The 22629-nt window shown below is 42.6% G+C and overlaps 1 protein-coding gene across 2 annotated transcripts in view; it reads left to right on the top strand.

The window, feature by feature from the left end:
• PARD3B (par-3 family cell polarity regulator beta) overlaps window positions 1–22629 on the top strand; it is a 624466-nt gene that overhangs the window by 235520 nt on the left and 366317 nt on the right. For both annotated transcript variants that reach the window (XM_083626664.1, XM_083626663.1), the window contains exons 12-13: window positions 7949–8122; window positions 15281–15404. In XM_083626664.1, the coding sequence (XP_083482790.1) occupies window positions 7949–8122; window positions 15281–15404 (298 nt within the window). The remainder of the gene's footprint in view (window positions 1–7948; window positions 8123–15280; window positions 15405–22629) is intronic.

Here is a 22629-nt window from a genome sequence, read left to right as displayed (position 1 = left end):
ACGTTTGTTCAAGCTGTAGCCTCTATGGTATTGGTGAGCTTCTGCTTGCAGCCTTTGCAATCTCTCCTTGAGGTGTCTTGTAAACCAGTGATGAGCAGAAGTTAGATCAGGATCTGCTAGTAGATCTCTGAGTGATTTGAAGTAGATTGATGGGGATTTCACAGTTCCGTTTTCTAAAAGAAATTACGTGTCAAGAATTAATCCCCCTACCCACCAGTTCCTCTAAACTAGACACGTCCAACTTCCAAGAGACTGTGATCTACTCCCAGTATAAAAAAAACTGGCTGTGATCTACCCATTCCCAGGAATGAGAAGTGACCAAAGTGTTGAACTTTTTGGGGGAGGGGGATGCCCCAGAGTTGTTGAGCTTTTGGGGGGATCATTAAAGATCACACAGGCAATCACTTTCCTTAATACCCGATTGACCAGGGACACACCCACGATCGACCGGTAGATCGTGATCAACCTGTATCACCAAAACCCAGTAAGCTTGTTGCACTTCCACCATAAATGTATGATATGTATGGTAACCTCAGGGTTAGATTACTGCAATGCATTATGTGTAGGGCTGCCTCTGAAGATGTGTTTTGTGGTTTTATATTTTGGTTTTATTCTGTAACCGTCCTGAGGCCTCCAGGTATAGGGTGGTATATAAATTCAAATGATGATGATGATGATGATGATGATGAAGGCCTTCTTATAGTCCCGCCAGCATTGGGATGAAGTCACAGAAGTTATATAAGAGTGCTTGACCAGGGTCCACTGCTAGCGAAACACTGTACCTTCAACACTGGACTCTGGCTGAAATGGTCTTTATAGGAGACTGGCATTTCATGGCCCTTTGCTGGTATAATAATATTGAGCTAATAATATACCATAGTGAAGTTTCAGTTTGAAACGGGACCCAAAACCCCCCTTTTCTTCTTTCTCCAAGGGAGCATTTCTAAAATGCATTAACTTGAGCTGTTGAGCAAATGCATAACAAGAACACAGCTGTATAAACAAAGCTCTCTCCTTTATCAGTCACGGCAATGGATGACCTTGGCTATTCCAGTGGCGTAGGGATGACATGTCTGGGTCTTATCTTACCACACTCTGATGCACAGACCTAGTCCGGGAACAACACCAGAGTGTGTTCTTGGAGTTGGTGACCTCTTGCTCCAAGATAAAGAGTATAGGAACAGGAATACCCTTTTATGGTCAGAAGTACAGGAAGGAAAACCCTTTTATGGTTAAGAGTACCGGAGCAGGAACATCTGTGATATCAACCTGCATGTACAAGCTGCCGTGCCTGGATTCCTGGGGAAGGGGGGAAGAGGGTGCCTGGAGGATATATATACTGCATGAAATCTCTCATTTCTTTGGACTTGCTGTGGACTCACCACGCAAGTGCCTTTCTGCTGCTCCAGAGAGCAGAAATAAAGAACTCTTTCTCTGAACCAACCCTCGGTGTCATTTGACTTCCTTCCTCCCATCCGGGAGCAACGCAGAGCCCACCAATCGGTAAAGTCTAATAAGGCTACAATAGTTTATTGAACTGTGAATGAACAATGTGCCAACACCCTCAACATTCTCTTCCTCCTTCACATGTTTCATTTCGGTGCCCTTATCCTGGCCTGTTAATTCACAAGGCCTCTTTGTGGTCCTATAAACTATGGTTATTGGACCAGCATTATTACAGTTCTCACCTAAGCTCCAGGCTCCAGCTTTCCTGACTTGCAAAAAAAGACAAGATCAGCACACCCCAGCGTATCCCGTCGTCTGCTCCGAATGAAGAGAGACACCCACCTACTTGTCCTTAATTTGTAGGACAGACATTCCTAGCTCCATCCGAACAAATCTTCCATAGGTTTGAAGATACTTTTAAGGACTCTGAAGCGACGCTAAAATGGCTAGAGCGAAACGTTAGCAAAAGAAGTGAGCTTTGTGCTCGCAAAATGTGGAAGAGCTCTTCAAAACCTCCATGAAAAAGATCACAACAATAAAATACTCATTCTTTCCCTCAGCCATTGAAATGAATGATTTCTTTGGTGAGGATTTTATTAGAATACAAAAGATGATGAATACCGTGTCTAATGCCTGTTCTGTGCTTCTTTAATAGAAAGTGGGAGGGGGGGGGGCTTATCTGTTACAGATCACATCCTCTAGGTGAATTCCTGCCAACATTGTCACGGGGCACACTGCCTTTGACTTTGGCCTAGAAACGTTCTTACGGATTCTTCGCCTCCCCAGTATTTAATTATCTCTGTCACTTCTTTCATGCGGTATATTTACATAAAGGATGTGGAGTGGCAGATTTAAAAGGAGAAACCGGGGGGGGGGGGGTTTCCAAATAAAGATTGCATCATATATCTTACTATGAAACCATCACAGTGGAAAATGATTTCTGCTTGTGTGCCGCTGTGTGAACAATTTAAGACTTTGGTATTTGTGCGTCTAACTTTGAGTGGCCCATGTGGCCCAAGTATTTTAAAGAGCTCTTCTCTCATTGGGGACAGCATCTTAAAAAGCAGAGACATCACCTTGCCAACAAAGGTCCGTATAGTTAAAGTCATGGTTTTCCCAGTAGTGATGTATGGAAGTGAGAGCTGGACCATTAAGAAGGCTGATCGCCGAAGAATTGATGCTTTTGAATTATGGTGCTGAAGGAGACTCTTGAGAGTCCCATGGACTGCAAGAAGAGCAAACCTCTCCATTCTGAAGGAAATCAGCCCTGAGTGCTCACTGGAAGGACAGATCATGAAGTTGAAGCTCTAATACTTTGGCCACCTCCTGAGAAGACTCCCTGGAAAAGAGCCTGATGTTGGGAAAGATGGAGGGCACAAGGAGAAGGGGATGACAGAGGACGATATGGTTGGACAGTGTTCTCGAAGCTACAAACATGAGCCTGACCAAACTGCGGGAGGCAGTGGAAGACAGGAGTGCCTGGCGTGCTCTGGTCCATGGGGTCACGAAGAGTCGGACACGACTAAACGACTAAACAACAAGCAGGGGAGGTTCTGCTCATACTGCTGCCAGTCAAAGTGGCATGTAATACAGTGGTACCTTGGTTCTCCAACTTAATCCGTTCCGGAAGTCCGTTCCAAAACCAAAGCGTTCTAAAACCAAACACTTTTTTTAATGCTGCATTGACAGATGTGTCCCCCATGTGGTGCGCATTGTACCTTGTTCCTTTCTCATTGGCCAAGTATCACTTTGGGCAGGGAAATTAAATCTGTGCAAGACATTGCAGTAAATAAGATATTTGAGGTTGCTTCCCACCCCCCTGTTCTTCACTGAAACATGCACACAGTTCTGTGCTTGCAAAAAATAAGGTGGTCTTGCTGTCTTCAGTCCAAACTTCCAAAAGATATTTCCCCTTAAAACCATATGACAACTAATTTTTTTTGTTAGAGCATTTATTAATTTTCCAATAAAAACATCCAATTAACATTCAAATCATAATCATAATCCAATTAAAATAAAAAAGCTAAAATTAAAAAATCCAATTGTCTTCCGAATTTAGTTCTGATTTTGCGGCTTCCCATGGCCTGAACTTCAAAGCAACTCTGAAATCTCAGTCATGGCCAACTCTGGGGTAGCAGCGCTCATCTCGCTTTATTGGCCAAGGGAGCTGGCATACAGCTTGCGGGTCATGTGGCCAGCATGACTAAGCCGCTTCTGGCAAACCAGAGCAGCGTACAGAAACGCCGTTTACCTTCCCGCCGGAGCGGTACCTATTTATCTACTTGCACTTGCTTTCGAACTACTAGGTTGGCAGGAGCTGGGACCCAGCAACAGGAGCTCACCCCGTCGCAGGGATTCGAACTGCCGACCTTCTGATCAGCAAGTCCTAGGCTCTGTGGTTTAACCCACAGCGCCACCCACGTCCCTCTATTGCATACACATGCAGCCACACAAAAGAAGAATCTTCCTGTCTTCTCCCCCTCTCTTCCCCATAACCAATCACCAATCCCCCCCTTTGGGGGAGAAAGTGGTAAAAGAACTGCAATGGAACAATGGCCAAGTGTTCCTGGATAACTCTTGTTACCTGGATCAATCTGAGTTCAAGTGTGGTTTTGGGCAATGCTTTTTTCTGGGGGGGATACAGGCAGACGCATACCCCTAAACATTTTGTGAATCTTTGTACTGTACTTTTGTCCATTTACTGTACAGGGGAACCTTGGTTCTCAAACTTAATCCATTCCGGAAGTCTGTTCCAGAACCAAAGCGTTCCAAAACCAAGGCAAGCCATAGAAAGTAATGCAAAATGGATTAATCCGTACCAGACTTTCAAAAACAACCCCTAAACCAGCAATTTAACATGAATTTTATTTTCTAACGAGACCATTGATCCGTCAAATGAAGGCAATAATCAATGCACTGTACTATAAAATAAATAAGACAGTATATAAAAATTAAAATTATTTTTTTCTTACCTGCACTGATGATATTCATTGGATGGGGGGCTTTTATCCATTTCTGCAGTCACGCAATCAATCAATCAATCAACCAATCAGTAGCTGAACTGGGTTCTACACAGTCACAAATACAAACTAACCAAAAAAGCCTCAAAACAAAAGCACAAAATAAATAGCAAAAACAAAAGTGCCAAACTTCATCAATTCCAGAAGTCTGTTTGACTTCCAAAATGTTTGAAAACCAAGGCACAGCTTCTGATTGGTCCAGGTGCCCCAGAAACAATAGCTGACAACCACATCGGACATTCGGCTTCTGAAAAAGGTTCGAAAATTAGAACATTTCTGGGTTTTCAGCATTTGGGAACAAGGGCATTTGAGTACCAAGGCATCTGAGAACCAAGGTACCACTATACAGCAGCACTATACAGATTTTTGCCACATCCCAGATGTAAAATTCCCTTCCCAGAGATGTCTGCCCCTGTGCTAGTGGTCTTTCAGCACCAATTGAAAAAAAAAAAACTTTTCCTTCAGGTTCTTGTGAGCTGAAGGTATTGCCTGGAACCCGAACAGTTGGATGGGTTGCTTCTACAATATACAACTGTTTGTAATTGTCATATATTTTATATGATGTTTTATTGTTTTGATACAGCTGTTTGATCCGTGTATTTTTATTGAATTGTTTTTGCAACCTGCCCTAGGAGCCTTACAAATGGAAGGTGGGCTTCAAGAAATGAAGGTTGGGGCAAAATTATGGTAAATAATAACACTAAAAAGAGTAGCAACACAATTGTCCAAACTTACTGATTCAAGGGAAAATGGGAACAGGAACAATTGGGGGAAAAATGGGCCCTATCTATTTGTTAAATATGCACCCTACCCTTTCTCCCGGAGAAGCCCATTATAATGCAACTTTATAGTGTATATGATACAATAACTTAAAATAGATTCATTTAACACCTTTTTGCTGCTAAAATAAAATTAGGTGTGATATTGTTGGTACCAAAGTAATTGTGGACACTTAAGTTTAATGGAGTAAATACTTAAAAAATCTTAAGGTTTTAATTTTTAATTTTAATTTTTCAGCACTTTAAAAAGTAGAATGTTAATGTGAATGTATTTTGCGGTGTTGTGACTTAGAAATGGATGTTGTGTATACAGTAATAGTGACAATACAAGGTTGTCAAAATGTTTATAAATGTTCCCAGTTGTGTCCAAGATTGAGATTCCGGTTGTGAAGGATGTTGCACCACTCATGAAACGTTTTGTTACCTAGATTAGAACTCTTGTGTTCACTATAAGTTTCCATCTCTTGTCTCACTAATTTGGTTTATTTCCCCCCCATCCTGTTCATAACCCATTTTTTCCTTTCCTCATCGGTTGTGCGGTAGCGCTCATTGTTCTGACTTCTGTTCTTGTAACAGCTTTCATCACTGGTTATAAGGAGAAAATGCTTAGTTAGACTCAGCATCAATGTAACACAAATACATTGAATGCTTTTAACGATGGGGGTATCTGAATTGTAAATATACATATTATGGACCACTAAGATATATGAGAAATGTAAGCAACCCTGACGAGTGCTTATAGAAAACTCTTAATGAGGTTATGATTGAATCAAATTCACTGTAAGCAGCCTAATGGTTTTTCAATTCTGCTTCCTCTACTATGGGTCTCTTTTTTTTACCGCAAACCCTTTCAGCCCATATTAGGTTTCTTCAGGTTTATGGCATCAACATGAATAATTTGAACTAAGATGTCTCTCAGATAAGAAAAACCACTTCCTTAATAAAGAAGTACTACCCTATCTCTATGATTGAGAGAAATGTTGTATACTGTAGGGCATATGAATCAGCGGCGGGCGCTGGATCTTGCATGGCACTCTTCCATTTACTTCACTTTTCCTCGCTAGCCTAAAGAAACCTGTGGCTTCAGTACCACAAATCTCCATGTGAGATGCGGCAAATAGATTGAGAATGTGCTTGGCGCTTCATCATGGTTGTACCATCTGTCTTACGGCAGGGATGGGGAATCTGTTGCGCGTCGAGGTCCCCCAGGCCACCCCAGTAACTCACACTTCACACATCAATTTTTGTTTAAGGTTTTTGGCATGAATTTGGCCACAACTTTATTTAAATACACACACGTGAATGGTTGCTTAGGCATTGGTTATGACTATCTATCCTTGCCTCAGGGACAGAACTGACTTCCGGATTCCAGGGGAAACCAGTCAGGGAGAACCATATTGGGGAGAAATGAAGCTGGGCATCAGTCCCTCATCTCTCACCCTCATGCCCCCTGGGACTTACACAGCCCAAGTCTGATGCCAGGGACCAACCAGGACGAAAGGGATGGCAAGCCCCTGGATTCATTTAACGGAATTCCCTATGCAGCACCACCATTGGAGGGGTAGGCACTTACCCCTCCACCAACCAATTTTAACCAATGCCTAACCGCCAACCTTACAAGTTGTGACGATTTGCTACGCAGTAGGCAAAAACCAAATGGCAACAGCCAATCAGCCAAATGGACAAAATTCCTACCAGGCCCCTGCCCCAAGGCAGACGACCCCATGACAGGCAGGGAGGGTGGGTGGGTGATCCGGTGCACACAGCCCAAGAGAAGGCCCCAGGCTGTGAGCCCTGTATTTAAGACCTCTGACCCCTCCCACCATTTAGCAACATAACAATCTCCCCAGCAACCCTCCTTGCCCAATCACTGCATGTGGCCAATTTGCCCAACAACAGTGGGGTGGCCTTTAGGTCCCCACCACAACATGTGCTCTCTGTTATGGAGAACACGCTTTGCTATCCAGATGTTGTTGAATTCCCAACTCTCATCAGGATGGCTAACGGTCAAGGATGATAGGAGCTGTAGCTCAGTAACTTCTGAACAGCCTCGTCCCCTGGTGAATTGTGGATCGCCACTCAAAATCTGGTTGGTGGTCAGAGGTTTATTTATTTTTTAATGGCAAATTAAAATCCAAATATTGCCTTGGACCTGTGCAAGTCTTCTAGGTATGCACTGACGCTCTTCCATTTTTCTTCAGCTTCTCGTATTGTGTCGGGCCAATTGCGACATTTTTGACGGATTTTTGGCACAGCTTGTTGGGTTCCGAATGGGCTCCTGCGGTGCACCCAGAACATGCTGAATGGTCCATTGAATGGCCTGTACGTTTTTACTAGTTCAGACTTAGTATCCAATGTAAGGAGCAGATTTTGGAGGAAGCTGGTTCTGTTAACAACAACAACAATCTGCTAAACCTGCCTTTAGTGTCTTCTCTCTAAGATATGTCCCCACGCTTTGAAGTAGCCAGTAACCAAGATGAAATTTTTCTTTCCCCTTTGCATTCACCACTTTCATAATATGTTTCCCGGGTCATACACATGAATAATTTTTTAAATGAATATTTGTCAGTTTGTTCTTTAATACTGCACAAATCATATGCAAATCTTGCAAGTGTTCTTCTTATCTTTAAAAAGCAAATACTTTTCCGTTTATCGCTATCTGGGATTTTTCACTTTAATATGTTTTGTATCCTTCCTTTGCAGGATGGACGGCTGAGAATAAATGACCAGCTGATTGCAGTGAATGGGGAATCCCTGCTTGGGAAATCCAACCATGAAGCTATGGAGACCTTGAGGCGTTCCATGTCCATGGAAGGAAACATTCGTGGAATGATCCAGCTAGTGGTTCTCAGAAGGCTGGACAGGCAAACAGAAGCGGTATGCAAAGCATTTGTCTCTGTTTATGCATTTATGGGAGATGTGTCCATCATTATGTAACAGCCGCTATGAGGAGAGGGGGCTGATTCAGTTGACATTGCTATTTTTTTCCTTTGAAAATTCCTTCAGAATATTATCATTACAAAATCCTCTTAGAACAAGAGCAACCAGTTAGTATTGACATTGGGTGCATAATAATAATAATAATAATAATAATAATAATAATAATAATAATAAATTATTTATACCCCGCCCATCTGACTGGGTCTCCCCAGCCACTCTGGGCGGCTTCCAACCAAATATCAAAAAGAATACAGCGTCAGACATTAAAAACTTCCCTAAACAGGGATGCCTTCAGGTGTCTTTTAAAAGTAAAATAGTTGTTTATTGCCTTGACATCTGCTGGGAGGGTGTTCCACAGGGCAGGCACTACTACCAAGAAGCATAATACTAAGGCATAGTTTGTTATAACCATGGTTTGTTCAAAGAGCAAGTGACTAGCTTGCAGGTGACCCAAGAAACAGTGTCTTGCTTCTTCTAATGTTGGATTGTCTCCTCTATAAATATCTAGCTCCTATCCCCCCCAAAATTGTGGTGGTTAAGGACTGGCACTGTCTTAATATATTACCAGTTCTCCTATCATTGGCCAGCTGCAGAAACCCTTCCCTTCTCTAGCTCTACTTTTATCAACTCCAGTCTATTAATTCAATACGTTGTCCTGTATACAGGATGGAACTTGGGGCATGAATGGTTTCAGAAAATAATTTACAAATTGTGAGAGGTGCTCCAGAATACAATTGCAACCCAAAATGATTGGGCGACCAAAGGAGGTGTTCTCCATTTAAGGGCTGTGTGTGATGCTGTGGTCTAAACCACTGAGACTCTTGGGCTTGCCAATCGGAAGGTCAGCGGTTCAAATCCCCGTGACAGGGTGAGCTCCCATTGCTCTGTTCCGGCTCCTGCCAACCTAGCAGTTCAAAAGCACGTCAAAGTGCAAGTATATAAATAGGTACTGCTCCGGCAGGAAGGTAAACAGCGTTTCTGTGTGATGCTCTGGTTTCACCAGAAGCGGCTTAGTCATGACTCGGAAAAACTGTCTGCGGACAAACGCTGGCTCCCTCGGCTTGAAAGTGAGATGAGCGCCACAATCCCATAGTCACCTTTGACTGTACTTAACTGTTCAGGGGTCCTTTACCTTTTACCCTTCTCCATTTATGATTTTTTAGGCCAACAATCACCACTAAATTTATTGAAGTCTACCTGTTTTTGCAGTACCTAAGCACTGTGGTTTAATGGGGGAGCACTAAATCTTACGCTTTACTCCGTTTACCATAATGTTTATACTGGAATAAAAAATTGTCCAGTAGCACCTTAGAGACCAACTGTTTGTTCTGTGTATATTGGAGAAACAGGACGAAATATCACATAGGGACATTTGTAATTCTTATTTACTGTAGTGCAATGACAGGGGCTGTTCATGCAGAAGAATGGACATAAGCGACTCTATATCAGAATTAAAAGTGAAAACAACTGTACCTTTGATGTATAGTTGTGTGCAATTTTTATCAACAAATTAGGGTCCTGTTGGTCTTCTGAAACGGGATCAATGGCCTTCACTTACATTTTTTTTCTTCAGATTTACCAACACCCCACAGTTGAATATCCTATTGAAATCCTGTACCAAAAGCTGTTTGAGTCTCCCCCCCCCCAAAAAAAAATAAATTATGGCTATGTACGTACGAAATGCACCCACACTTCTAGCACGTTCTCTTTGAAGAATATACAACTGGCTTTTTATTGAATCAAACTCATTTTAAACAGAAATTAATTTTTATAGGATGTGCTTGCAGTTCAATTGTAATTCCATTTGCGGCTGAAGACTATAGCGAAATGGGGCACGACCCTTTCCCTTTCCCCTTACCTGAGCTACCTCCCTCCCTGCTGCATCCCAGCTTAGTACAGCAGGATATGTTTAAAAATCCATTATTTTCTTATTGGCTGGGACACTAATGGAACCTTTTCATGACAGCTCTGTTTCACTAGCTGAATGCTCTCTAATTAGGCAGTGTACTGATCAGTTGTTGAGCTATTGATTCTGTTGTTTATCAGAGAGCTAGAAACGCAGATTTCCCACCACCCCAGTTGCCATTAATTTACAGCTGTCTCTCCTATAAGGTATCTGTGTTTAGTAGTAGTTTGCCCCTGTGATGTATTCAGAATTCTCCATATAAGAGAATTTGGGAGTTGTATTGTAAAGGTTTCAGAACAGAAACTGCTTTCAAAGAAAAAGTTGTTTTTTGGGGTGTCGGGTGAAATTCAGTGCCACTCTGTGATGAACACTCCCATCTGCACAAGCAATTGTAACTTGCCCCTTAGACATAGCTGTCAACTTAGAGATTTGAAAATAAGGGACCAGCAGCCTCGAAAATAAGGTATCAGCAGCCAAAATAAGGGATCAACAATTACTTTGATAAAATACATATTTTGTTATGTGCAAATGGCTTTATATACTTATTAGGTCCATAAATTACCATATAGCATATATTCAACATAAAAAAAAGCAACAATTTGTTGTTGACAAAGGACAGCTGGACATAGAAAGGGCCCCATTACCTTCAGTAGCTTATTTAAGAGACATCATCAATAAGGGACAGCAGCGGGACATGGCGCTGGGATAAGGGACTGTCCCGCCAAATAAGGGACGCTTGACAGCTATGCCCATAGAATGATTCCCCTCCCCGAGTACTGTTCTGGGGGTTCTTTTAAATCCCCTGGAGCCAATTTGGGGGGATGTGGTGGGAAGAAGGTGGGAAGCCCCATGTCAGCAATAAATCAAAGGGTGTCAGTGCAATTCCCGTATTTTTCCATGTATAAGACGCCCCCATGTATAAGACGCCCACTATTTTGGAGGACTCCAAATTAAGGAAACACCCCTCAGCACTACCCGTGTTTAAGATGAGCCCCAATTTTTAACCTTTTGTTGTTGTTGTTAAAAAAACTAGTCTTGTACATGGAAAAATACGGTAACTCTTCAAGCAAACCAGGTCTGTTCAGGAAGCCATGCCTCGTGAGCACAGCAACTCATCTCGGTAGTTTTTACGCCTATCAGGCAGTTGTGGAGAGAGAAGATGCCTGCCTTTCCACAGTTGTCTAAGTCTCTTCCCCACCTCCCAGTCCTTCCCAAATCTGAGACTTTGCCTCCTTGCCTGTCTTTGCTCTGCCCTCTTCATATCACTGTCGGTTCTGGGACACCAACAGGGAGAGGAGCTGGTCGCAGCAGGAGCGGGAGACCCCTTGGCTTTTTCAGCCGTCTGCCTCTTGGACCTCCTGCTTTCCAGCTTCTGATTCTGGACTGCTCCACAGACTCTTCCTGCTCACTAAACCCTGTTAACTCTTCAGCGCCCGAAATCTTGTCCTCCCACTGACCACTCATCATTTTCCCACCACCACTCCTTGGGCTCTGAGCCTTCTTCTCTCTTGGGGTTCCCCACCTGGCACCTCTAGAGAGAGCCAGTGTGGTGTAGTGGTTAGGAGCAGTGGACTCGTAATCTGGTGAACCGGGTTCGCTTCCCCACTCCTCCACATGCAGCTGCTGGGTGACCTTGGGCTAGTCACACTTCTTTGAAGTCTCTCAGCCCCACTCGCCTCACAGAGTGCTTGTTGTGGGGGAGGAAGGGAAAGGAGATGGTTAGCCATTTTGAGACTCCTTTGGGTAGTGATAAAGCGGGATACCCAATCCAAACTCCTCCTCCCCCTCCTCCTCCTTCTCCTCCTCCTCCTCTTCTTCTTCTTCTTCCAACTGCTCCTCAGCATCCAGCCAGTCCATGACATTCCATTGTCCTCTTCTTTGTCTTACTCTACAGAATTGCTGAAAACTATCTGCTTGTCTCTTTTATTTCCCTCCCAATGTATTTGACTTCTTAGCTACAGTCTTTGTTTCATTCCCAATCTTAGGTTAATTGTTGTATTCTGTCCTCCTTCCAGACTGTCCAGGCTTGTATCACATTTTCCCCTACCTTCCAACTCCCCTCTGTTTTCTAACAATTTTTGAATTACAAGCCTATCAACAGCGACTTTTTTTTATCAAATAAAATAAAATAAATGTGCAACACCTAATACATATTAGGTACTTTATTAACTGCTTGGGTCATATGCGATCAAAATGCACAAAGGCAGACACGGACAAATAGTTATAGTGGGTTGGGTCCAGACTAAGCTAATGTAATGTAATTTCCTCAGAAATCAGTTGGACTTAGGTCACGATTAATTTATCCCACTGATTTCAGAGGGAAACAAGTTCAACTAACCATAGTTTGGCTGTGATTCCAACTCATTTTGAAATGGTCTAAAAGCTTTAATGAGAACTTATATATATATATATATATATATATATATATATATATATATATATAACACCGCTGAAAGTAATTGCACCTTGAAAGCAAGATCTACTTCGCCTGTGAATTCAGATTTGCGAAATAGAGGCCAAGTTGGCATGTTTTTGCAAATAGTTTTGAATGAAGGCAGAGTGCTTTTAATAGACATGGATGTGAGGGAATCGTATTCAGGTTTTTTGTGTGGTTTTTTTTTACAGTAGAACAGTTAATTAGTCCTTCAAAACTAATTCTGCTTAGTAAATTGTTTATTTTTACAAAGCAAATGTCAGAACGAATTTGGAATTGTTATTGATGAGCGAGAGGGAAACTTTGAAAAGCCAAAGGGTTTGCCATTTACTTCCAAAGCCATTCTGGTGTGCATTCATTACAGAGCATATGTGGCAGCCACTGAGAGAAGGGAACCAGCTGGCTGTCAGAAAATTACCATTGGCACAGTTTTCCTTGTCTTGACAAGGCTACAAGCTGCCTTCACAGATGGAGTAATAATGGGAAGCCAGTTGTGGTCAGAAGAAACGCTATTCTGCATTCTGCTTTTGATGGGCATAATCAGGGACTGTGCCGAATATGCTCCGGTTTTCACTTTCAGGCCAAAAATTTGTTGTGGTAGAAATATTTTCCAAAAAAACCACACATTTGGAGTCTGTGAATATCCATCTTCTTTTCCCCAGTCCTGGTTGGCGCCATTGTTTTTCCTGGATGCTGCTGCCTCAGTGCTTATTGTTCCCCAAATGCCTTTTCTTTTCTGAATCACTCGTAGGTGATCACAGCTAATCAGGAATGGTGCCACAATATTATGTAGCCAATTATGTAGCCAGTTCTAACTGATGTCACTGAAGGCAGGATAGCCATTCACGCTGCCTACATGAATACAGTGGTACCTCGGGTTACAAACACCTCGGGTTACAAACTCCGCCAACCCAGAAGTAGTACCTCGGGTTACAAACTTTGCCCCAGGATGAGAACGGAAATTGTGCACCGGTGGCACGGCATCAGCAAGAGGCCCCATTAGCGAAAGCATGCCTCAGGCTAAGAACAGTTTCGGGTTAAGAATGGACCTCCAGAACGAATTAAGTTCATAACCCAAGGTACCACTGTAGTGGGTTTTTTTTTTTTTTTTAAGGAATGCCAAATATAATCAGATGAAGGGGGCATTTTGTTGCAGAAAACATTTGCAAGGTGCTGGGCCTTGCAAGGCAAGGCTGAGATCCCCAACTCTGTGGTGAGGGTCCTTTTGGAGATTTAGAAAAAAGGAACTTCACGTTTCCCCCCCCACATCGTGTTTCTTTACATAACACGCAAAATTGTGCTTCACAATATATTGCCATGTTATGAAACTGTTACCATGATATGGGCTTTAAACTGGATTTGGATGATGATGATGGTGATGATGATGATAATAATAATAATAATAATAATAATAATAATAATAATAATAGTTTATTTATACCCCGCTTATCAGGCTGGGTTTCCACAGCCACTCTAGGCGGCTCCCAACAGAATATTAAAAATACAATACCAGCCTTACTAGGGAGGTAAAGGTAAAGGGAACCCTGACTATTAGGTCCAGTTGTGACCGACTCTGGGGTTGCGCCGCTCATCTCGCTTTACTGGCCGAGGGAGCCGGCGTACAGCTTCCAGGTCATGTGGCCAGCATGACTAAGCCGCTTCTGGCGAACCAGAGCAGCGCACGGAAATGCCATTTACCTTCCTGCTGGAGCGGTACCTATTTATCTACTTGCACTTGGACGTGCTTTCAAACTGCTAGGTTGGCAGGAGCAGGGACCGAGCAACGGGAGCTCACCCCGTTGTGGGGATTCGAACCGCTGATGTTCTGATCGGCAAGTCCTAGGCTCTGTGGTTTAACCCACAGCACCACCCACGTCCCTTACTAGGGAGAGCAATCCACAAATGGGGAGCTACCGTAGAAAAGGCCCATTCTCATGTTGCTGCTCTCTGGACCTCTCGTGGTGGAGGCACACAAAGAAGGGCCTCGGATGATGATTGCAGGGTTTGAGTCAGTTCCCAGATTAAGACTGCAGTGACATCATACCACCTCATTTTAAGGGGCATTAAAGGACATGAATATGGTGGCTTCCAACTTGAGGATTCTAAGGAGGAGGAGTAGCTCTGCCACAAAACAAGAAATGGCAAAGAATGGGCAGAAGAAGTAGGTCAGTTATGTCCTTCTGCCCCCTCGTCTTCTTTCTCACAAATTGGAATTGAGAGAATTTATGGCTCAGCCTCAAGTGCAAAGAATGGGATTCTTGGATACAGTGGTACCTCAGGTTAAGTACTTAATTTGTTCCGGAGGTCCGTTCTTAACCTGAAACTGTTCTTAACCTGAAGCACCACTTTAGCTAATGGGGCCTCCCGCTGCTGCCACGCGATTTCTGTTCTCATCCTGAAGCAAAGTTCTTAACCCGAGGTACTATTTCTGGGTTAGCGGAGTCTGTAACCTGAAAGGTATGTAACCTGAGGTACCACTGTATTTGCTGCAGTAATTGGGATCATTACCTAGTGGATTAAATTCTAGGACTCTTTTCAAGGTGGATGTCTCTTTGTTTCTTCATCAATGACTATTGATGCCTTCTTCTTTTTTAAAAAAAGGCTGTTTTACTGTTTTCAGCTCAGAGCATTGATAATATGCAATAAACACTTCATAAATAATGTACAAATTGAGTAGCAGATAGGGAGACTGATACATTTAGTGTGATAGTTAGCCCTTTTTTACATCAATAAATGTGATCCGTCTTCCTCATAGGAGCCTGCTGTACCATTTCCAAAACTGGATCTTGAGGGAAACGTTAATTCTACAACCATTCCGAGACGGAGTGATGCTGCTGTCCAGTGTTTTGTATCCTGCTACCCTCAGGAGAGGTTGAAAGGTGAGTGTTGTGCATCCTACTTTAACCTTTGCTTTAAACCTTTTTTTTGTGTGTGTGTTTGGTGGCGCTTTGTTTTCAGAAACTCTTCAACTTCGAAGGCAATTAATTAGAGTAAGTGCAGACGTGAAGATTTCAGGGAAGGCGGAAGAGCTGACTCAGAACCCGCAAATTAGATTCCTGGCACAAATTCCACTTTTTAAGTGACAGTTTCTAGCTTGCTGGCCCAACACATAAGACTGGATATAAAACAGTTACAGGTGGAAAGTGTAGCTGTAGTGTTTCTTTCCTACAGTTCTTCATCCCTATGTTCTTAAACTTGTGTATCTGGTTTTGAGGCGGCACCCAGTGTTGCTTTTAGTGACTTATGGATGTATTCTTAGTTATTTGTTTTTAATATTTTGTGTGTATTGCTTGCCAGTGCTACTTTTCTAGAAAAAGAGGTGCTACAACTCACAACAAATGTCTCCCTTATTCTCTTATAATGGCGATGGCATCCAACTGAGTTCTGGCTGAAAAAAAAGCCCTGTTGTTTGCTTTGTTAGATGTAACGCTCCTTAAAAACTCTGAATTATATTATTATTATTCTTTACAAAATACATAGAAGGGACGCGGGTAGCGCTGTGGGTTAAACCACAGAGCCTAGGACTTGCCAATCAGAAGGTGGGCGATTCAGATCCCCGCGACGGGGTGAGCTCCTGTTGCTCGGTCCCTGCTCCTGCCAACCTAGCAGTTCTAAAGCACATCAAAGTGCAAGTAGATAAATAGGTACCTCTCCAGCGGGGAGGTAAACTGTGTTTCCATGCGCTGCTTTGGTTCGCCAGAAGCGGCTTAGTCATGCTGGCCACATGACCCAGAAGCTGTACGCCGGCTCCCTTGGCCAGTAAAGCGAGATGAGCGTCGCAACCTCAGAGTCGGTCACGACTGGACCTAATGGTCAGGGGTCCCTTTACCTTTACCTTACAAAATACATAATACATAATAAAAACAAGAACAAAACAAACCAACAATCCCCTCCCGTTTCAATAACAGTTTGCTGAGTCTGCTTGCATAGACATATGCAAGCCCAAACAAGGCAGTTCTTGGTCTTTTCCTTTTATTCACATAAATTATTTATTTTTATTTTCTACTGTAGCCGAACACACCTATCCAGCGTGGACCATACTGATCCTGCTTGACCTCACGTAGGAGTGTTTGTAGCCAATCGCCATTAACCAAATCCAGTCTGAGGTTTTCTGTAGCTTTCTAGCCTGCATTGCAGTGTGGGGAGGAGTAGGGAACCTTTGGCTCTTCACAGGCTATTAGAGTACATATGGCAGGGCTTTAAATTCTTTGAATCGAGATATCAATAAATTAATATGAGTGTGAAGGTTGCAATTGTTCATATAGTTGTGTTGATTCAAAGGGTATTGAGCTACAGAGGTTAGCTTGCATTTATCCATAGACTGCAGATTCCAGCAGTATGGAATATAGAGAAATGAGCTCGAAAAAGTTGGCCATGTTTGCACATAACTCTAAGCCAATTATGTCTGAGCACAACCATCAGAAGCTGCTTGCTTTCCAGGGAAGTGATTGCAGCCATTTTGATCCTCCCTGATTCTTTTAGTTCATTATGGTGTGGCAGCTATGTCAGGGTTTTACCGTATTTTTCGCTCCATAAGACACACTTTTTTCTTCCTAAAAAGTAAGGGGAAATATCTGTGCATTTTATGGAGCAAATGCGTGGTCTCTAGAGCCAAATTGCCCAGGGGAAAAAAGCAGATCATGCTTTTTTTCTTTTGAAAGAGGGAAGTGGGTGTTGAAACAAAGCTGCTGATCGCAAGCGATCGGAAGCGAGATAAGGGATGCTAGAGATAAAGGAGGCTGCCTGGGAGGGGGGAGGTAAAGACAGCAAACTTGCAAAGGAGGAAAACAGGAAGACTAAAGCAATAGGGAGAGAAATTAGAAGAAAAGGAGGAGCAAAAAACTGCTCCAGCTAAGGAAAAGACACTAAGGCAAACAAGAGGGAAGGGAGTGTTGAAAGGAAACAGCTGATTGGTGGGATTGGGAGAGAGATAAGGGATGCTAGTGGAGGCTGCCTGGGAGGGGGGAGGTAAAAGCCCACGGATCCTCAGGATTTTTACATTGGGTCACCCCAAATTCACCCCAAATTCACCATCAGATCACATAGCATGTCCATGGCTACAGCCTGCACCAAACAAATCATGCATCTACTGTTTCCTGGGGCTGCAATGGTGCAAAAATGTGGTTACAAAGCATGGATCCACATGGATCCTCAGGATTTTTGCATTGGGTCACCCCAAATTCACCATCAGATCACATACCATGTGGCCACAGCATGAACAACAAAAATCATACATCCGCTGTTAAATTCAGAATAGTTTTTTTCTTGTTTTCCTCCTCTAAAAACTATGTGCGTCTTTTGGTCAGGTGCTTCTTATGGGGCGAAAAATATGGTGACTTGTAGGAGGGTGGTTCCAACCTCCCAGAGTTCAGCACAGAACCTGGGGGACACACTCTGAATTAAATTTCCATACTGTAAAGTGTTTACAATATAGTTAATATTAATATATTTAATATTTAATATATTTTGCATATATTTAATATATTTATTTGTTAAAACAAATTTTATACAAAAACAGATGTATGTGCTTTCATTACCAATGCAGACATTGCCTGGATTCTCCCCCCAGCAGTGTCAATCAGTCAACAAGGCACAATATTCTACTGTCACAGAGCTCGCTGGCCAGCAAATGACACAGAAGAAAGTTGGAGCTAACTCTTTACAGTGGTACCTTGGTTCTCAAACTTAATCCGTTCTGGAAGACCGTTCCAAAACCAAGGCAAGCTTTCCCATAGAAAGTAATGCAAAATGGATTAATCCGTTCCAAACTTTTAAAAACAACCCCTAAAACAGCCATTTAACATGAATTTTACTATCTAACAAGACCATTGATCCATAAAACGAAAGCAATAAGCAATGTACTGCAGTCACACAATCAATCAATCAATCAATAGCTCAACTGGGTTCCACACAGTCACAAAAACAAAACAAAAAAGAGCCACAAAAACAAAAACGCAAAATAAATAGCAAAAACAGACAGATCTCAGCGTAACACTCAAACCAGAAGCGTAACACTCAAATGAAACATGTTCAGCTTCTGAAAAAAGTTTGCAAACCGGAACACTTCCTTCCAGGTTTTCAGTGTTTGGGTTCCAAGTTGTTTGAGTACTAAGGCGTTTGAGAACCAAGGTAACACTGTATTAGCAAAAACGCAATCTTCATAGACGTGACTGAGTGTCACAGCAGCTCATTCCCTGTAGGTCTTACTGCATGGAATCAGTTGCAGAGACTAAAGGTCTCAGCCTCTCCACAGCCGTCTTATGTCTCCTCCTCTCCAGGGCTTCTTCCAAGCATTCGAAGACTGTGCCTGCATGCACTGTGCCTTTGCTCTGCCCTTTTCATGCCTCTCTTGGTTCTGGGAGTCTCACTCACTGCACCCTAGTAAGGAAAGATAACCATTTGCCACAGCGTCAATTCTGCATACGCTGTTCCAATGCATGCATGGAGCCAGTTCCCCCGATTCTAGAGCTCTCATGCAGATAAGGACCCGTTGGTTTGTGGGGTGTTCCTTTGAAAAGGAGGACACCCCTGAATGTCATGTGGTGTGATCTGTGGCGGCTGTGGATGAGAAGAGAGGGAAGAATTGATCCTTAAAATATTAGGTAAGAATTACGTAGGCATACGTAACTGAACAAAGAAATTGCATTTGAGGTGGAGAGGTCCGGACTTCAATCTTCGGCATTAAGGCCTAGTCATACTAATTTGGTGCACGCCATAGTGCGTTTCCTCAAATAGAGAGTTTAAATGTTTACTTAATGCTCCTGGTACTCTTTGTAGTGTACTTCTATAAACCCAACGCAAATACACAGGTCCTCCACCAACTCACTTTGAGTTTTAAAAGAAATCTAATATTCTTGTAAAAGAGAAAATATAAAGCATAGATTTATATAAAAAAAAACCACTTGCTAAATGATATCTTTTTTAAAAAAACAACAAAAAACAAATCTGCTTTGCCTATGGGTAGTTGAATAAAAGAATCTTTAAAATCCAATATTGAAATGCGGGCATTCAGTCTATTTTTATATGAATAATCTAATACTTGCCACCCAGAGGTCCTCAGTTTGTTCCTCTGCCAAACTGTTGTGCAGAGACAGCATTTTTTTTTAGTACAACCTCTTCAAAGAAGTCTTACTTCAGTGCCAGCAATTTCACATTTCTGTTGCTGAAAGATTACTGGAATCTGCCTCATCAGAAGGTTTGTAACTTCCCAAAAAAATTACCAGTCTGCCAAGGGATTTGCTGTCATCTTTGTGGCTAAGTAACAGGTTTTTGTTCTAATGTTTGCCCTAAGAAATGGCTCTGAAAATTAAGTGTAAGCAAGAATACATTACAGAGAGAAATGTTACTTCATACCAAGGCCGTGAATCAAATAAAGGATTTTAGTTGGTTAATCATCTACCACATAAGCAATTCATTAATAATTACATTTAAATATGTATGTTATCCTCCCCTCATAATAAGGTGGCTTTTTCAGATGTTAAGGTGAGCATAAGAAAACACAGAATTTACTTCTTCTTTTCTAAGCCAGCCATTCATTCTAGAATATAAGGCTATATTGAATATTTTTCTTCTTCGTTGTCTATTAGTCAATACACTAGGATGGAAATAGCGTATCTTTAACTTGCGGTACTACTATTAAAATTGGTTCCCACTGATTAATCAACTAAGGCTTTGGTTGATTGATCTACCAACTGAAAATGACTACAGTTTGCAATCCTCATTATAAAGGCAAAAAATTTTCCAGCCTCTGTTTCATTGGGCTACAGTCATGCTATTAATGCCAGATGTCATTAATTCAGATTAATTTATGTATACAGGAAATCCCATTGTGTCAGCACAGTTCATTTTGCTCCCTACTATTTCTGTCTTGCCTTGACCAAAAAAACAAACAGGACTGTCATGCATTTAGGACATATTAATATGATGTATTAGCATTAATATTTCCAAAATAACTACATTCATTTCTGTATGTTTAAGTTAATGACCACTTTCCTCTTTTGTAGAGAGGGTCTTCAATTTCTCCAGAAGCTCTCGTCTCATTTTCAAATTACTTCAGCTCCATATCAAACCACTTGATTATAGTGATAAATCACAGATTGAAATAGGTTCTGGTGTACAGTTTTAGCTCAGGATAACAGATAATATAAATAAGCCTTAGGTCATGAATACAAGTTTTTGTATAATAGTTCACGAACGCGTCTGCCTGTGGCAACCAGAAATTTGATTCTGGCAACCAGCAGAGAAAGACTTTCATATACGCTCAAGTATACATGAGTGGTAAATGTTTTAAAAGCGACTAGCAAGACAGAGTTCCTCCTTCAAATCTGCTATAAAAGTTGTTTAGATTATGGGGTGGTAGTCAATGAAGTTTTGCTAAGAGTAGGCCCATTGAAATTAATGAACCTAACTTAGGTTCATTAATTTCCGTAAGTCTGCTTTGGGTAAAACTTAGTTGAATACCACCCATGATGTGCATTTAACATAAGAGAAGAATTGCATCCTCCTTTACCTCATAGGCTAGCTAGCTAAAGCTTTATTTATTTTTCCAAGAGCACGATGGCAAGGTCTGTAGGTGAAACTGTGTTAGTCTTAAAGGTAAAGGGTAAAGGGACCCCTGACCATTAGGTCCAGTCGCGGATGACTCTGGGGTTGCGGCGCTCATCTCGCTTTATTGGCTGAGGGAGCTGGCGTACAGCTTCTGGGTCATGTGGCCAGCATGACTAAGCCGCTTCTGGCAAACCAGAGCAGCGCATGGAAACACCGTTTACCTTCCCGCCGGAGCGGTACCTATTTATCTACTTGCACTTTGACGTGCTTTCGATCTGCTAGGTGGGTGGGAGCAAGGACCGAGCAACGGGAGCTCACCCCATCGCGGGGATTCGAACCTCCGACCTTCTGATCAGCAAGTCCTAGGCTCTGTGGTTTAACCCACAGCGCCACCCACATCCCTTGTGTTAGTCTTACGTCCCAGAAAATGACCTGCACTCCCCCTACCCTCAGAAATGCAGGCATGTAAGCAAAGTTCCCTTACTTTTCTCTCCTTCTCAGTTCACTAAAAGAGAACAGAAAAACTGTTTGCAACCGAAGGCAAAAAAAAAAAAAAAGAAGGAAGTTTTTTGACACTGTGTGGACTTCCCATTTTATTCAGAATTGAGGACTTGATTAAGCTGCAGCTTCTTTCAACATAGGAAGAACTACTACTTAATACAGTTGGCAAACGATGTTCTTGCCAAGACTTAGACTTGGGGGCAAGCTCTCACTTTTCGCTTGCCCCAGTTATTTTAGAGATGGTTCGAGAAGTTGCTGGTGCCATTCTGCTTGGGGGCCCACAAAACCCTAAAGCTGACGTCTCTATTCTGCCTTGGTCAGACCACACCTGGAATGCTGTGTCCAGTTCTGGGCACCACAATTTATGGAGAACATGTGCAGAGAAGGGCAACCAAGATGATCAAGGGTTATGAGGATTATTGACCAAGCCTTATGAGGAATGGTTGAAGGAGCTGGGTATGGTTAGCCTGGAAAAGAGGAGACTGATAGGAGGTATGATAGCCATCTTCAAATATCTCAAAGGCTGTCACATAGAAGAGGGAACAAGCTTGTTTTCTTCTGCCCTGGAGGGTAGGACTCAAATCAAGGCCTTCAAACTGCAAGAAATGAGATTCTGACTAAAAACCAGGAAAAACTTTCTGAGGGTAAGAGCTGTTCGACAGTGGAACGGTCTGCCTCAGGAGGTTAGAAGAGAATTCTTTATACCCTGCCCATCTGGCTGGGTTTCCCCAGCCACTCTGGGCGGCTTCCAACAAAGCATTAAAATAACAGTAGTCTGTTAAACATTAAAAGCTTCCCTAAAGAGGGCTGCCTTCAGATGTCTTCTAAAAATCTGGTAGTTGTTCTTCTCTTTGACATCTGGTGGGAGGGCGTTCCACAGGGCAGGTGCCACTACCGAGAAGGCCCTCTGCCTGGTTCCCTGCAACTTCACTTCTCGCAGTGAGGGAACCACCAGAAGGCCCTTGGCGCTGGACCTCAGTGTCCAGGCAGAACGATGGGGGTGGAGACGCTCCTTCAAGTATACTGGGCTGAGGTTGTTTAGGGCTTTAAAGGTCA

The sequence above is a fragment of the Podarcis filfolensis genome, assembly GCF_964270895.1.
Source record: "Podarcis filfolensis genome assembly, chromosome: 1".
In the NCBI taxonomy this organism is placed as follows: Eukaryota; Metazoa; Chordata; class Lepidosauria; order Squamata; family Lacertidae; genus Podarcis; species Podarcis filfolensis.
The sequence above is the reverse complement of the archived record's forward strand: the minus strand, read 5'-3'. Positions and strand labels throughout refer to the sequence as shown.